Here is a 16423-nt window from a genome sequence, read left to right on the forward strand (position 1 = left end):
CCAATTTTCCCCAAAAATTTAAGAAATTTTAATTAATATTTTCTTTTTTGTATTTCAGGTCCGGATATATCTGGCTTCCTGTTACAACCTTTTAGAAAGCCTAAGAGGATTAGGACGGCTTTTTCACCATCACAGCTTCTGAAATTAGAGCACGCATTCGAGAAAAATCATTACGTTGTAGGCGCCGAAAGGAAGCAATTAGCCCAATCGCTAAGCTTATCGGAAACTCAGGTAATTTCTTAATTTAAATTCTTTATCCCGTCTTAGAATGTAAGTTTTGTTTTATCTGTGACCGGTTTCGAAACCTTCATCTATCAATGAATTACTCTATCTCGGCACTCAAAGTAAGAATGAAATACAGAAGTTTGCCAAGTTATTTCGGAAAAATCTAAACTGTACAAACACTCTGAAAAACAAATTCCCTAGAGATCTGCCTAAATCTAAGAGTACGTCTTTCCTGTATTCATTGGGCCACATGGAAACGGAGTACTAACGCCTTACTAAATAATCTGTAAAACGGTATAGGCATGAGTTTCTTCAGTTAGGACAGATTGTTCTTGGTTATGAGCAGGCTACGAGATTATATCCGGAAGATATACTAAGAAAAATTTTGGAAGAATCATTAAACAACGTACTTAGAGTGACCTAAATTGACACGGTTAAATAGCTTAGCTGTAGACGGAAGAACACTCTTTGGAGCCCACAAATGGAGAGTGGCACGCATTAAATAAGGAAAACTAGAGGACATTCTCTAGAAGAAGACGAAGACCCTCGCAAGCAGCTTGAAGCACCAGTAGACGATGAAAGAAACAAAAAAAAATTAAAATTGAAAATCAGGTTCAGAATGGCCGACGCGTTTTCTGAAAATTTCCGCAAACGTTGCAAATAAAAAAAGCCTTCAAAAATATTCTCAAGTTTTCAAATTTAAAGACACTAATTTAAACTTTTCAGTTTTAATTTGAATTTTTTTCTCCCACCTGAGTAATTTTCAGTTTTTTTTATGGGCTTCCGGGAAGAATTGAGGCGTAGATTTTGTTTAACCGGTAACTAAAATGCGCGGGAAGTAGATCGTATTAGGAGGCGCCACGGTAACCGAGCGGTTAAGAGGCAAGACCTGTAAAGCTAAAATATGTATTGTGGTACTGGGTTCGATACCCCGTTCTCTAGGCCTTAGATTTTATTTAAAGGTTAATAAAAGAAATTTACAGTAAAGTATGTTTGCTAGTCACCTCCGTTCACGACACCTAATTGGTAGTTGGACGTTAAGCCCCGCCTGAAAAAAAATAGGCGATTACTTTACTTTTACTTTTTTAGATCCTATTAGACTTATTTGTCTAGCATTTCTTTTAAGATCCGTCATCTTACATTTCTTCATATCATTTTAAGGTTACCTAAATATTGAATACAAAAATTTCTCATTTTGAAAGCCAAGAGAAAAGCAACTGAAAGTTTGGTTGAACATTACGCAAGAAGATGATTGCAGATGTACAAATGTACAGACAATAATTTTTATTATTATTTAATATTCATAATAGAAATTAAAATGAGAACAAATCTTCTGAACTTTTTAAACAACTGAACTGAAGAGATAAAAAGATTTTTACGGTCAGTGGTTCATCATAATACGATATTGTGTGCAGATGGACAACTCGCTCTTCTATTTTTGCATATTTTCAAAAAATAAAGAATAAAATAAATGAAAATAAAAAAAGTATTCATTATTTTCCATATTAAAATATGAATCGTAATCTATTATTGTCATGTAATCCCATTGTTCACGTTTATCGAGTATAATAGAAGAAGCATTTTGTAATGTCAGAAGGACAAGGTGTTACTACAAAATAATAATCGAAATAATTAGATGTAGGTAACAATATGGCCAGCCCTAAACAGTGAAAGAGATAGAAGGTTATATTGTAAAATATAACCTTCCGCCTACATATGCGCACAAAATTACAATTACCATCTCCGTGTGTATCTATGGTAACAATTAGACTGTATCTATTCACATATTTACACCTCCCTTATAGCAGCACTCCATTCTATAAAGAGTGACTATAATACCCATCCATTGATCTGGATGAACCTTCCCTGATGCGCATCTGCCCCATATATTGGGTCCCCTCCCCCCACAAAAAAAAACTGCTACACCCCATTGCTGTACGCTTGTTGATGGGCCAATCCGGATGTGATATAAAAGAGCCGTTAAACTTTATTCTCCCTCATTGGCTTTTTCTTTTTGAAACTCACCCCCTCCCTTGTTTCATCGAACTATTATACTCGTGTTATATGGACAAAAAAATGGGGGAATATTTTTAGTTCATCCTCCATTACAATGGGAACAACAGAGTGATCAATTTATGAGACAATAATTTTTTTTTTATCATTTCTTAGGAGTGTGGGATTAGAACTTAGAGAGGGAGAAGGACTAGCGGACATGTGCTCTATCCACATTCAAATCATGATGAATGACTTATCTAAATGATAGTCATTAAAAATGCATGAGAAAGCCAAGGAACTCATACACAGATCACTATGTAGGACTACAATAATCTTGATATCACATCCTCATTGGCGGAGCTAGAGCTTAAGTATAAAAAAAACTAACTTCTTTGCCCTTGTTTATGGTGACTAAGTACTTTTTTAAACCAGTCATTTAGAAAACGAACTTACAAACAAACTTTATCGTAATTTATTAAAGTTTTATTCCCACAAAAATAAATTATTAATGATCGATATTACAATTTTTTTGTGATCGATGTTAAAAAAAACTGATTTAAACAATAAAGCTATTATTTAATATCTATTTAAAATTAAACCGATTATTGTGAATTGCACAGAATGATAATCTATTTCTCATTGATCTTCAAATCAGTAAAAACATTAAGAATAATTTATGAGGTATTAATTTTAAACTTTTTCGACTCTTTCGGGCTCAGAGAAACTCGCCGCTACCCAGTAAAAGCCCAAAAATCGAAAAAAATCAATGAAATGTATCATCTTGCGCCAAGATATCTACTGTAATTCCAAAACTATTCATGAATTTAAACTAAAACTTAGAGCGGTTAGAGGCGAGACCTGCGAAGCTAAGATTTATTGCGGTACTGGGTTCAATTCCCCAGATTTAGGTCTTGGATTTTATTTAATAATTTAATAAGAGAACTTTGTAGTAAAATATGTTTGCTAGTTGCCTCCGTCCACGACACCTAATTAGTAGTTGGACGTTAAGCCCCGCCTGAAAAAATAGGCGATTACTTTACTTTACTACATACTTAACATTTAAATTATGGATGCCAGGTAAACTTATCTAATGGTGTATTTCATTCCTAAATTGAATTGTATTTAAGTTAAATTAAGTTTAAAGTTCAATCACTTCTGCTACACAACATCAAGTAGATCCCTTCAAATCGTGTTAAAAAATCTATAGAAATAAATAAATATAGTAAAAACCAAATTTTATCTGAATGGGACTAAAATTTACAGATTTATGATTATGAGTGATCATCATATTAGAAGGGGCCTTACATATATGGGGCTAACTCCTTTTCAGTTACATGTACAGCTTTGAGACCCTCAAAAAGCACATCTACATAAAATTTCGAATCGAATGATACCCACATTCATGAAAATCGGTTCACATAAAGTAAAGTAATTGCCTATTTTTTTCAGGCATACTTTACGTCCAACTACCAAATTAGGTGGTCGTGGACGGAGGCGACTAGCAAACAAATTTTACTTGTAAACTTCTTTTATTAACCATTAAATAAAATCCAAGGCCTAAGGAATCGAACCCAGTACCACAATACAAATTAGTTTTTACAGGTCTCGCCTCTAACCGCTCGGCTACTGTGGCGCCTAAATCGGTTAACGTTGTTTTCAAAAAAAGGTGACAAAAAGAAGAAGAATATCTGAAAATGCCACTTTTTCAATATTCGACAGTATTTTTCTCAAAATCTATATAATCTATGTTATTGCAAAAAAATTACAGTTATAAAGGAGGATTTACCCTATATTTTGTAGAAAATTTGGGAATTTTATCTTTTAGAGAAAAAGAAAAAAAAAATTGTCAAAGTTGGGTGTTTTTCAACGTTACACTTTGTCAGGCTGTTTTAATAATCCTACAGGACAGATTTACTAATCAGAACAACGGACTTAAATATACAGTAATTTGAATTCAAATAAATCTAATGCACAGATTTACTTGGAACAAATTACTTAGTTTTCCCTCATCTTTGCGATTTCCCCTACTATTCCTTATGTTAGTCTAAATCGCTAGTCACCCTTCTCACTAACTTTTGAGAATATGAAAGTCAATGGGCAATTTCCTAAGCAATATACAGATGCAAATCCTTTGTAATGCCTTACGGTTGGCATGGGAACGCTTAGCACTGTTTCCTGTTTCCTGAGTTCCCCTACTGATGCTGGTGATACGGTCTGTGATTACCCCTCCCACCAAGATATATATATATATGGGTCCCAACATTTCAGTTAGACAGCTAGACGTATACATATATTTTTACTCTGTTCACATTGCAATGATTTTTTTTTTGTTCTCAAGAGATTCTATTTTTTTCTCAAGAGAGGCATCTTGTTCTTTTTGAACAAAATAAATTCTCAAAATTTCGATTGATACCCAAATTTTATTTACATTCTAGAAATCTTTGTGCAAAGTTGATGCACGCAATAGAAGAGATATTTCTTTGGATTTTGCAACCCATTTTATTTCATGGATGAATCTGATGCAAAAATTGATCCAATGTTAACCTTAAATCATCAGCTGTTGCACATTTTTTCTGTATTAATGTTGGAATATGCACCCGTAAAAATCTTGAAACCCTAGGCATTTTTATGGCTAAATTTTGGAAAGGATTCTGAATCGTACCAAAATTTCCAAATTTAATTTTGGATGGATTACAATCTTGAGTTGCTTTTGACTTAATTCTAAATCCGCTCACTACAGAGTACTCAATTCTGGGTTATTCTCAATTCTCACTTTGTATTATTGTATTTTTTTTTAATACGCAATAATAATCCGTTAGTTTTGGATGAGAAAAACTCCTTCTTAGGTTATTTTAGGGGAAGGTATTTCGGAAAAAAGGTTATACCTAAGTGCCGGTTCCCCGCTCCTATGGGGTATCCCCAGTCACCGGGTGTTACCTATATTACCTTCTCCAGAATTCTATCTCAATTTCTTAATACAAGGCGCCATTTATAAAAGATCTGGGGAGCGCCTTGTGGGGTAGGTTCCATGAGGTTATTCAAAATGCCGGCTCTCCTGGTTCCTTCCTTCCAAAAAAAAAAAAAAAAACACCGTACTTTGTAACTCACACATACAGTTCCAAGAAAACAGGATAAAACCAAGCGCCGCAGCTTCCCAGTCAGAAGAGATTCTCTAGATGTGAACGTTCGAATTCAGTTTATTCTTGGAGAAAGCATTTGGACCATATTACTTATACTTCCGGCAGATAAAATGCGATATCTTGGAATTTATCTCGATAAAATCGCCCCCATCTGGGAACCAGCGACTCAAGCGACAGGAAATTAACTTATGTCACCGAATGATTAAAATAATATTCGATAATCAATCCATAGAATAGAATAGAATAAATATTTATTACAATAAATATATTATACATAAAATAAATACAGAAGTGTAAATGTATTATACAATCTAGTGAAGAAAGAGAAAAGTTAGATGAGGAGGATTGGAATGCAGAGAAAAAAAGGAGAGGAAAAACCTGCAGCTAGTGTAGAGAGTTAGAGTCTTCTGTGTCTGTATGTTGTAGAAGAATCTGTAGGAGGCTATGTCGCGACAGAGTGGATTGGGATGGACAGTCTAGGATGGAAAGGAGTTTGAGCAGACGATTTTGTATATAGGAGTGTACGGGGATAATGGACGCAGTCTCGTGGAGTGATTCAATTCTAGTACGTTGTGGAGAGAGTCTGTTGCGAGTCTCAGATATTTGTTTTGCGTTATCTGAAGTTGCTTGATACAAGTCCAGGCTCTAGGCGGAGCAGGCGAAGAGGATAATCAATCTAAATTGAAGAACAAAAAAAAAGCAGAACGCAGCCTGGACATCCAGATTTGAACAGTACAGAAGAATTAAGAGCTCAAATCCTAATCATATCCATTCCATCTAATCCAAAATCCTAATTGTTAAAGTTTCCTTCTTGACCTAGCCAAATCCCCATTATTGTCCCAAGCTACCCTTTCCTCGAACGTGGCCGCTGATGGACACGCAATTAGCGGAAATAGCATCCTTTGAATTCACTATTTCCTGTTTTAGAAGAGAACAAAAAAAATATTTTTGTTTGATTTTTTGAGAATAATTTGGGTAGACTCTGCTTTGGGGCATCATAACTAACTGTACAATCTCATAAAATTTGTTAAAATATATTTTTTTTTTTGCAAGATCATTTCGGTGGATAAGCAATTTCAAAAATCTGATTCGACTGCAATAATTCCTCGCTATAATTCAATTTTTTTGCTTTTCTTTTTTTTACAAATCGGTGAATTATTCTATATATATATTTGAGAAAAGATAAATTAGAGAAGAACAGTGGCCATTTGTATATCAAATTAAGTTTGAATAGTTCGCTAAAAAGGTGAAGTAAAAAAAATAAATAATTTAGAATACATTTTGTAGCGAACAAAATCTCTTTGTGCTCCAATTTATATAAAAGAGGATTGGCCGGCTTTTAAAAGCCAAACAGGTGGAGATAAAGTGAGACAGAAAGATGACATTGTAGGCAGAGCATCTCAAGTTTACTGAAGAAGGTCGAGTTCCTGGGCTGTAGTAGTAATTTTTTTTGTTGTTGTTGTCTTTCTTTTTTCTTGCTTCCTTTTTTTGTTCTTCTTGCTTTCTACTGAAGCATTCAGTTTTACTCACATCTTAGACGCGAAAAGGCGAGACAAAGAATTCTTTACCGTCACCTTCCAGACACGTCCACGTCTTAATTATGGAAAAAGCGCATCAAACCTTTTCTTGTTCTTCTACTTCTTCTTCTTGCTCTTGGCCATCAAACTGTTCTTGCTGTCTTCACACACCACATTACTCCTATATATGTTTGTAAACCATTTCAAAACACACATACTTACAACCGTCACCAGTTGTTTAATACAATTTTATCCCTTGATAAAGTTGCGCACAACAATCCAACAATGTACGCGAACATTTTTCTAAAACACTTTGTTAGTTCATTTTTTTTCCACCATCTCTTTCGCAGCACATGCACCACTGTTTCTTTTTCTTTTTGTTGCTATTGTTGATGAGACTGTTTGATGTTGGTATATATAGTCACCGAAGAAGATAGGGATAGGTGCTAGGAGCAAACCATTGACGGCGTTGTCTCGTAAAAACTGATTAGCAAGTTAGCAAGAAAAACCGGTTCTATGTGACTTTTATTCTAACTTACACAACTCTGTCCAGTAAATTCCAGCCACTTTTGTGGGTATCCTCTTTCTGTTGTGACTGCATCTTAATTAAAAGTTCAATAATAATAATAATAAAACCTGGGAGCGGGTGTTGGACTATTGGTCAAGAGAGTGGCTTTGTAAGAAGGAGATACGCAGTTCGAATCCCGCGTATGACTACTTTTTATTTGTTAGAAAAAATTGTTTAGGGTAAAGTCGGGTGAGATGGCCAACAGCCGAAATTTAACCGAAATGTCGTCCGACGGCGCTGCGTGACTTCTCCAGTGATGAACGTTCATGGCTGACAACAGTGAGTATATTTTGGTCTGCGTCAAAGCGTTATTAATTAACTCAGAGAATAAAAACATTATCGCCTCAACAAAAAATTTTATGATAGTTACATACTGCATGCTGCAGTGAATGTATGTGTCGAAATTTAGTGTTGTTTTCTACATATTAGGTAAATACAATACAGTAAAAGCTCTTTATTCGCGGGGTATATGTTCCATAAATATGCCGCGAATACAGAAACCGTGAATACGGAATGGTAATTTATATGGGATTATAGGGGATACGTTCCTAGGTGACAAAATAAAAAAAAACTAATATATAAAAAAATCAATTTAATTGAAGTTTTTGAACATTTTGATTAATTATCTTAAGGCTTAGGCAATGGTTTGAAGAATTTTGTAATTTTCTCTTGCTTGGCAGTTTTTAAAAGCTTTTGTTTGCAGTCAAAGTTTGAACTTGCCACTAAAACTACCATCAGGTTCTTTAAAATGAGCGTAAAGATACTTTGCCTTCTCCCGGACCATTGGACCACTCAGGGGCACCCTTTTTTGGATGCGGTCTTCGATCCATAATGACAACGCCACTTCCATTATTTTCTATTGCTGGATCACGAACAATTGCTTTCATTCTGTGCGTTTACATTCTCAAAAACACCGATCGCGGCGAAGGCGGCTTATGTCAAAGTTCTCGGCGATATCATTTAACGACATACTTTAGGCAAAGTTGTAATAATATCTATTTTACTTTTTTTATTAGTCCATTTGACGGCGCTTACAAAGGATATTGGGTTAAATACCTATTGGAATCCTTTTATTATCATAGTGTACTTCCGCGAATATCCGCGAATATAGGAATTGGGTCGCATTTTTTTAATCCGCGAATAGTGAAAACGCGAATGAAGGAAGCGCGAATAAGGAGCTTTTACTGTATACATTAACTAACCTCTAAAACTGTTAAAAATTATGCGTTGTATTATGTATATCATGATGGACATCTCTCCCTAGCATTCGGGACAGATGGCCATCAAACAGTAGGGATAGGTGGGCAATTATTTTTACTTTTTTTTTTTTTCTGTTATAGTTTGGCTCAGTTTCCAATTCACTGCAGAAAAATACCAATTACGCATAAAAGACAGAACACTAACCGCGAATATTATACTGAAGAAAATTTGAGATCGTATTAACCCCACACTGAAACTGTCGTCTCTGCAAGAAAACGAGCCAAGTCTGTTGCCACTTTATTAACTTCTCCCGAGCACGTTGCTGTTGTGAAAAACAATATAACTATAGTAAAGCATGAGCTTCTGCCTCTCCGTCCACGGCACCTAATTGATAGCTAAGCTCCGCCTGAAAACATTGGCGATTACTTTAATAATAAAACCTATTTTTGAAGATCTATTTTGAAGTCTTCTATCATCTTAAAAAAGAACCAACAAAAAACATAAATGACCCATTCATGAAACTAATGTGTAACTTCATCAAAAAGATAACTATTGAAACTACAAAATTACTGGAATGCGATCTAAAGTTTCGAAAATCTATTAGGTCAACATTCAAGCAGATACAAGCGGTCTGAACCTGGTTCTTCCCCAACCAAAACGGTTCTGTATTCTTCATTTTAGCAAGGAAGAACTGCTCGCCAAAATTATGAATTCCGGAAGCATTTTTTTTAAAAGATATTCTCCGTACCTAAAATGCTGTTGTAGGATACAGAATAATGGAATAACCTTTTATTATATTTTAATATTTTTGTACGCGGTTCAATTTGTACCCTAGCTGTGATACAAAATCGGTAAATTCATTTTTGATATTTAATTTAGTTACAAACAAGTGACTCTGTAGTGGGGTTACGTTTAAAATCAGCTACGATTTTCTCTCGACTTCCGGTATGACTTAAAAAAAATGTCCAGCTTTGACTGGGCTTCCAACTCATTGAATTAAGTCTAATGAATCTATTTGGAAACTATAGAAACCTTAAAATATTAAAAATTCTGGTAATAAATAAATATGGTAACTAAACTTAATTAACATTAAATAACTTTTGGATTGATTAAAAAGAACCCTACCATTTTTTTAAGTTGTTAAAGTGTAAAGATTAAATAGAAGAGAGATATTTAAAGAAAAAAACCTCCCCTTTATGGTTATATATCTGTCAGGTTGTTTGGCTTTGGTCCAACATTTTTTTTTTTTTTAAAACTTCCTTTTCTGTTTCACAAAGATTTATCTCTTTGGGAAATAAGAGTACTATTGCTAAATATGCGTTTAATTCAAGTCCGTTAAATGATTTCACGGGCTATTTAGCTAATTGGACTTCATGATTATATTTCTCGTTATTCTCTGTTGATTTAGTCCAAACATGGCTGAAATGGTGAACTAGTTTTTCGTTTTTGCGTGAAGGCTATTTACTTATTTTAATTTTTAAATTATGAGATTTTATTGTCGTGTTAAAAACTTCTAATTTTCCGTTGTCCTTCACTAATCTAGCTTTTTAAGGGCACCTTAGAATAAAAGGTCTGCTTTGCCCTTCAAAAAAATCGTCTCTGATCGGACCTGTACCTTTCTCCTAGCTTTGTAACCACCGCATAAGAAATGAATGACGCCAACCTAGAATCCTGGGCATTTAATTTTAGGGAGCTAAATATTCAGAAGTATTTGTAGGTTTTCGGTGAATTGGCATACCTAGGATGTTTTTAACTTCCACATTCCTAAGTACCTGGAGGTGCTGTAGGATGAGTATCAAATCCTCTCTGATCGACCTTTCTCCTGGCCGATATCATCCTCAACTATTTTTTTAAATATTCTTTTATCAGTGAGTTGATCTAACTGGAACCAGAGGATATCAAATCCTCTCTGATCGACCTTTCTCCTGGCCGATATCAAATCCTCTCACTCTGATCGGACCTGTTCCTTTCTCCTGGGCGATATCAAATCCTCTCTGATCGACCTTTCTCCTGGGCGATATCAAATCCTCTCTCTTTGATCGGACCTGTTCCTTTCTCCTGGGCGATATCAAATCCTCTCTGATCGACCTTTCTCCTGGGCGATATCAAATCCTCTCTGGTCGTCCTTTATCCTGGTCGATATCAAATCCTCTCTCTCTGATTGGAACTGTACCTTTATCCTGGGCGATATCAAATCCTCTCTGATCGACCTTTCTCCTGGCCGATATCATCCTCAATTATTTTTTTAAATATTCTTTCATCAGTTGAGTTGATTTAACTGGAACCAGAGGATATCAAATCCTCTCTGATCGACCTTTCTCCTGGCCGATATCAAATCCTCTCACTCTGATCGGACCTCCTCTCTGATCGACCTTTCTCCTGGCCGATATCAAATCCTCTCTCTCTGATCGGACCTGTTCCTTTCTCCTGGGCGATATCAAATCCTCTCTGGTCGTCCTTTATCCTGGTCGATATCAAATCCTCTCTCTCTGATTGGAACTGTACCTTTATCCTGGGCGATATCAAATCCTCTCTGATCGACCTTTCTCCTGGCCGATATCAAACCCTCTCTCTCAGATCGACCTTTCTCCTGGGCGATATCAAATCCTCTCTGATCGACCTTTCTCCTGGACGATATCATCCTCAACTATTTTTTTAAAATATTTTTTTATCAGTTGTTCTTCGCAAGGCCAAATCATTTTCAAAAGCTGAGCTTTGCTAGATCTCACTGACGCAGAGTCTTTAGTCATACATCACCTTTTTCTACTCACCATTCTTATCTAATCACTGTGCTAGCTACAATTATTCTCATTTGATTTGTAATCTGAGAAAATAGAACTAACTTAATGAGTGATTGAGATAATTTATTAACTCTTCTAAGATGGTAATCTGTAACTTCTAATTTGAGAAGGTATTTACTTCATTCTTTAGTAAAACGTGATTAAAATTGTTAACAGAAAATTACTTCTTTTTTAATAAATAGAATGAAAAAACCTTTTAAATAATTGTATTTACTTTATGTGAGAATTCCTACAGTTATATAAAGGAAAGGAAAAATTCCTGAAGGCCCAGTCCAGGAGGGAAAGATCCTTATTTATAATGATAAGGAATCTGTTAATCACTGTTTTGTTCAGGAGAAATTACTTTAAATGTCACTTCTCTTAACAATTACCAGCAGTGTTGATGTTAACAAGTTAATGTTTATTCAAGGATGTAATTTGGTTAAAATTAGAGTTTATTTACATATTTTGTTATTTTAGAAGGCTTTGATGTTTAAATTCGAGTCTTTTATTAATCTAATTTGACAAATTTTTTAATTAATTAATTCTTTTAAATATTTAGTAAAAATACTACGTTTTATTTATTGTATTAATTTATTATTAAAACTTTTTTCTTTTATTTAAATTTTCCTATTGATAAATTTATTTTCGGATTCTATATTTATAATTCGGCATTTTAGCAAAATATTAATTTGGAATATTATGTAGATGGTAAACAGTAGAATATCCAGAACATTGGCACTTTAGAGGCAGTTCCTAATAAGCGCTTTCCCTTGGCGACTCTTCTAAAATCAATTTCCACGAACAAATCTGCTATGAACTTAAATAAAAGTACCAAAAATAGTAAATGCCTATTTTTTTTTGTTCCGGCGGGGCTTAACTTTTCCGACTACCCAATTAGCTGTCGCGAGACACTAATATTTTTTTTTCTAACAAATAAAAAGTAGCTGTAAGCGGGATTCGAACTGAGGATCTCCCCAGTTACCAATCCAGTTTCATAACCACTACAATAACGCACCTTTAACTTGGTAGTTCGTAAATACGATCATGAAATCCATCCAGCTTTGTTACCACCGCATAAGAAATGAATGACACCGACCTAGAATCCTAATTTTGGGGAGCTTAGTGCAGAATATTTGTAGGTTTTGGGTGAATTGGCATTCCTAGGATGTTTTCAACTTCCTACATTCCTAAGTACCTGGAGGTGCTGTAGGATGAGTTGATCTAATTGGAACCAGAGGAAGGAGCACAATAGAGCTTAATAAAGGACTAAATATTCTTTAAGACTATTTCCGCATACCTTTTATATCCCAGGTAAAAGGCAATGCGGTAAAGTGATTAAAAGACTACTTTTCAAAAGACGAAAATATTGCCAAAGTTGGCTGTTTTTAAACATTACTCTTTTTCGCGCATTTTTGACGTCAAATCTTATTATAATATAGTTTTTAACTTATACGTGATAAGTTTAATTATCTATTACGTTATATGGTAGAAAGGAAACAAATGTTTGACGACATATATAGGTATTTAGATGCACCATTTCGCTACGAAGACATAATATTCTCCACCAACATCTATGTGCTTAAATCTGTAGCAGAGCTAGCAATGAAATATGAATGTATTTAAAAGTTATAGAATGAATGCAAGAAAATGATCAGAGAAGGATTACGTGATTTTAATTTCGGTTAAGCTACAAAGATGGCAGGAATATAGAGTAGTGATCCATCCATTAGCTGTAGTTTATGTAAATAGTTGTATATAGTAGAGGGATGAATGCGTGAAGCGAATGTATTTATAAGTAAGAATGGAGAGTGAGTGATATTCTAGTGATAAGCACCTAGACGATGCTGGCTGTATGGCGAAAGCCAATGCCTAAAAATAGGCAAAAAAAAAAAAAGCTTAATTGAACCCATTGATCTAAAACTGAGACTACAATGCGATAAATTCACAAAAATAAAAAAATCAGTAATTCGACCAGTAATATACAGATCTTGATGGTGGAACAGGTTGATAGTATGATCCCAAAAAGTCAGGTCGAATCCTAAGGCGGAAAGGAATATTTTTTGGAAGATTTACACCTCCTCTCTCCACGAGACAGTTTTTTCTTGATTCCCCCATTCTACAATAACTGCCGGCAATATAATATTGTATATTGTGATTGTGTGAGTGTATGTGTGTGTACATATAAATGACGTAAGCTGTAGGTTGGTAAAAGAACACGGGAAACTGGATTGAAAAATAATATTGACAGTATTTGGTTATGGAGGAGGGAGACCAGAGGAGTTTATCTATGGAAAGAAAGTAGCTACAAGCCGAAGACCATGGCAGGAAATAGTATGAGGAATGGTGTTAGTATAGGTTTATTTACTGAATGAAGGAAACTATAAGTGGAGGGTGCTTGCTATACAGAGAGAGGAAGGTGGTTGTAACATTGGCGAAGGTTAGAAGATTTTTTTAGAGTATAGGGTAACGGGTATAATAGAGCTAGCTGGGACTACACTAAGGGGGTGCCCGTTATATAACTGTAGGGGCTCAGATTCCCTTCTTTATATTGGGTAAATATCATCCAGCTTATATTGGAGGGTAGGGGAGAAACAGAATGGCAGTTATCCTTGGTATAGGAATTGAATATGGAGGACTCCGGGATATGGGCAGAATTTGGTTTTTATTGTTTAGCACATTCATAAAAACTACTTTGCAATACCAAATATTATTTATATTATTAGTCAATATTAGAGAAGACGGATCAATAAAATTTGAGCATACCAGAATCAAAACTCAATTAAAGGAAGAACCGGAATCTAGTGTAAACCCTCTTAAATTCTTGACTCACTTTGGCTTCACCCTTTGTACTGGGCGAATTAAATTTTAAATAACTGTCACCATGATAATATAATAGTCAAAGTTTAATGACTAATTCTGGACAATAACTTTACTGGTAATTTATCCAGCCTTAAGTAAATGTTGATTAAATTATTTCAATATGTAGGCATCACGGTGGCCGAGCGGTTAGAGGCGGAGACCTGCGAAGCTAATACGTATTGTGGTACTGGGTTCGATTTCCCGGTCTCTAAGCCTTGTGCATTTTATTTAATGTTTAATAAAAGAAATTTACAGTAAAGTATGTTTGCTAGTAGCCTCCGTCCACGACACCTAATTTGATAGTTGGACATAAAGCACGCCTGAAAAAATAGGCAGTTACTTTACATACTTACTTTACTTTACTCATTTCAATAAAGAAATCTTACGTATAGCGGTGAAATATTATTGGAACCTATTAAAGGCAAAGATTCGGTACCTTCTATTATAATAATATTATTAAGTTGTATTCATCGCCTAGCGTAAAGTAAATTTAATAGCTATTATACAGGGTGTATACGGAGGAGTGGTCGAAACTTCGGGAGGTGATTCAGCAGCTCAAATGCAACAAAAAATATTCTATTCACTTTGGCCCGATTCTCAATAGTGTCCAAGATATTTGCATTTTTAACTTTTCTGGGCGATATTCGCGTTTTTCGCCATAAAAACGGCCGTAACTTTTCTATCCTTTATCCTACAACAAATCTGCTTATTCCAAACGAAAGAGCATTAGATTTCCTATAAATATGCTCAATATAGAGCCTCATAACCTTTCTTATAACAATGAAATTTTTACTTTAATGTCTAAAAAATTCGTTCTCGATGATTTTTGTTAAATTTTTCAACTGCATTCTTTCAATGATTAGGAGTCACATAATTTCAGAAAAAGTTGCGCATTTATTGAGCTTCAAGATCATATGAATTTTTTTGGTTTTTAATAAAACCCTACCCCGAACAGAGGGGTGTAAATGCAGAAAACTGGGATTTGCGTAACCGACTTTTCACTACTAATTTACTCAAATGTCAATTTTTGGAGAAGGAACAAAAAGAAAAGTAACCATTTTAGTTTTTAACAATTATTATTTTATAAAATAATTTTAAAATTTTTATTAAAAGCCTATTAATAAGTAAATGCCTATTTTTTCAGGCGGGCTTAACCTTCAACTACTGTAGTGGACGGAGGCGACTAGCAAACATATTTTACTGTAAATTTCTTTTATTAATAATTTAAATAAAATCCAAGGCCCAAGACCGGGAATCGAACCCAGTACCACATACATAACATATTAGCTTTACAGGTCTCGCCTCTAACCGCTCGGCTACCGTGGCGCCTGATTGTTATTATTATTAATTTTTTTAAATGATTTAAGGCACGTCAACATCTAAGGTTATTGGCGCCCGAAGCTTTTTTCAGTGCACAGTCGTACAGTAATCTCTCGTTACAGACAACACTGTCCCCTCATTGGATAGTGAGCTGTAAGAAGCTCCTAGGAAGAGAAAATCTAAGGGGCCAGCAGCCTGGTTTCGAACTCGGGATCTCCGCGTGGGAATTCAATACGCTAACCGCATAGCTAATCCCTTCCCTTATAATAATATTATTATTATTAATGACGACAACTTCTCGAGAGTATGGATGGGTTTAAGAATAAAAATTGAAAGGAATGGAAAGAGATAACGATCCCTTATCATCACCAATAGATTAGTAAGATTTAATGCTTCGGGTAAACCGAACGAATTTAGAATTTAGAATAAATAAGCACGAAATATTGTGTAGCGAAATTGGTAGATGATGCTATGTCTTCCGCTTGAAGTGATAAAACTATGTAAGAAGGATTTGGTTATACAGCGAACTTTTATCGAAAATTAGTGTATAGTTACGAGGGTCGTTTGAAAAGTCCGTGCAAAAATAAAAACTACTTAATTTTTGGGGGTAAACCTTTTTTATTTTTCAACATAGTCTCCTTTTAGGCTTATACACTTCGTCCAACGCTGCTCTAGTTTGTTGATCCCTTCCGAATAATAGGATTTGTCCAAGTCTGAAAAATAGCCATTCGTTTCTGCAATCACCTCCTCGTTTGAATAAAATCTTTTTCCCGCCAGCCATTTCTTCATATTGGGGAGCAAATAGTAGTCCGAGGG

At 34.9% G+C, this 16423-nt stretch overlaps 1 protein-coding gene and 1 long non-coding RNA gene across 2 annotated transcripts in view; one reads left to right on the forward strand and one right to left on the reverse strand.

Moving 5' to 3' along the window:
- LOC141447297 (homeobox protein EMX1-like) overlaps positions 1-16423 on the forward strand; it is a 99692-nt gene that overhangs the window by 63809 nt on the left and 19460 nt on the right. Inside the window, exon 2 of the mRNA XM_074114709.1 lies at positions 59-231. Coding sequence (XP_073970810.1) covers positions 59-231 — 173 coding nt within the window. The remainder of the gene's footprint in view (positions 1-58; positions 232-16423) is intronic.
- LOC141447298 (uncharacterized) overlaps positions 1-16423 on the reverse strand; it is a 65719-nt gene that overhangs the window by 16319 nt on the left and 32977 nt on the right. The window lies entirely within an intron of this gene.

The sequence above is a fragment of the Rhodnius prolixus genome, unplaced genomic scaffold (assembly GCF_049639745.1).
Source record: "Rhodnius prolixus isolate KJV_2025 unplaced genomic scaffold, Rpr scaffold_7, whole genome shotgun sequence".
NCBI lineage: Eukaryota > Metazoa > Arthropoda > Insecta > Hemiptera > Reduviidae > Rhodnius > Rhodnius prolixus.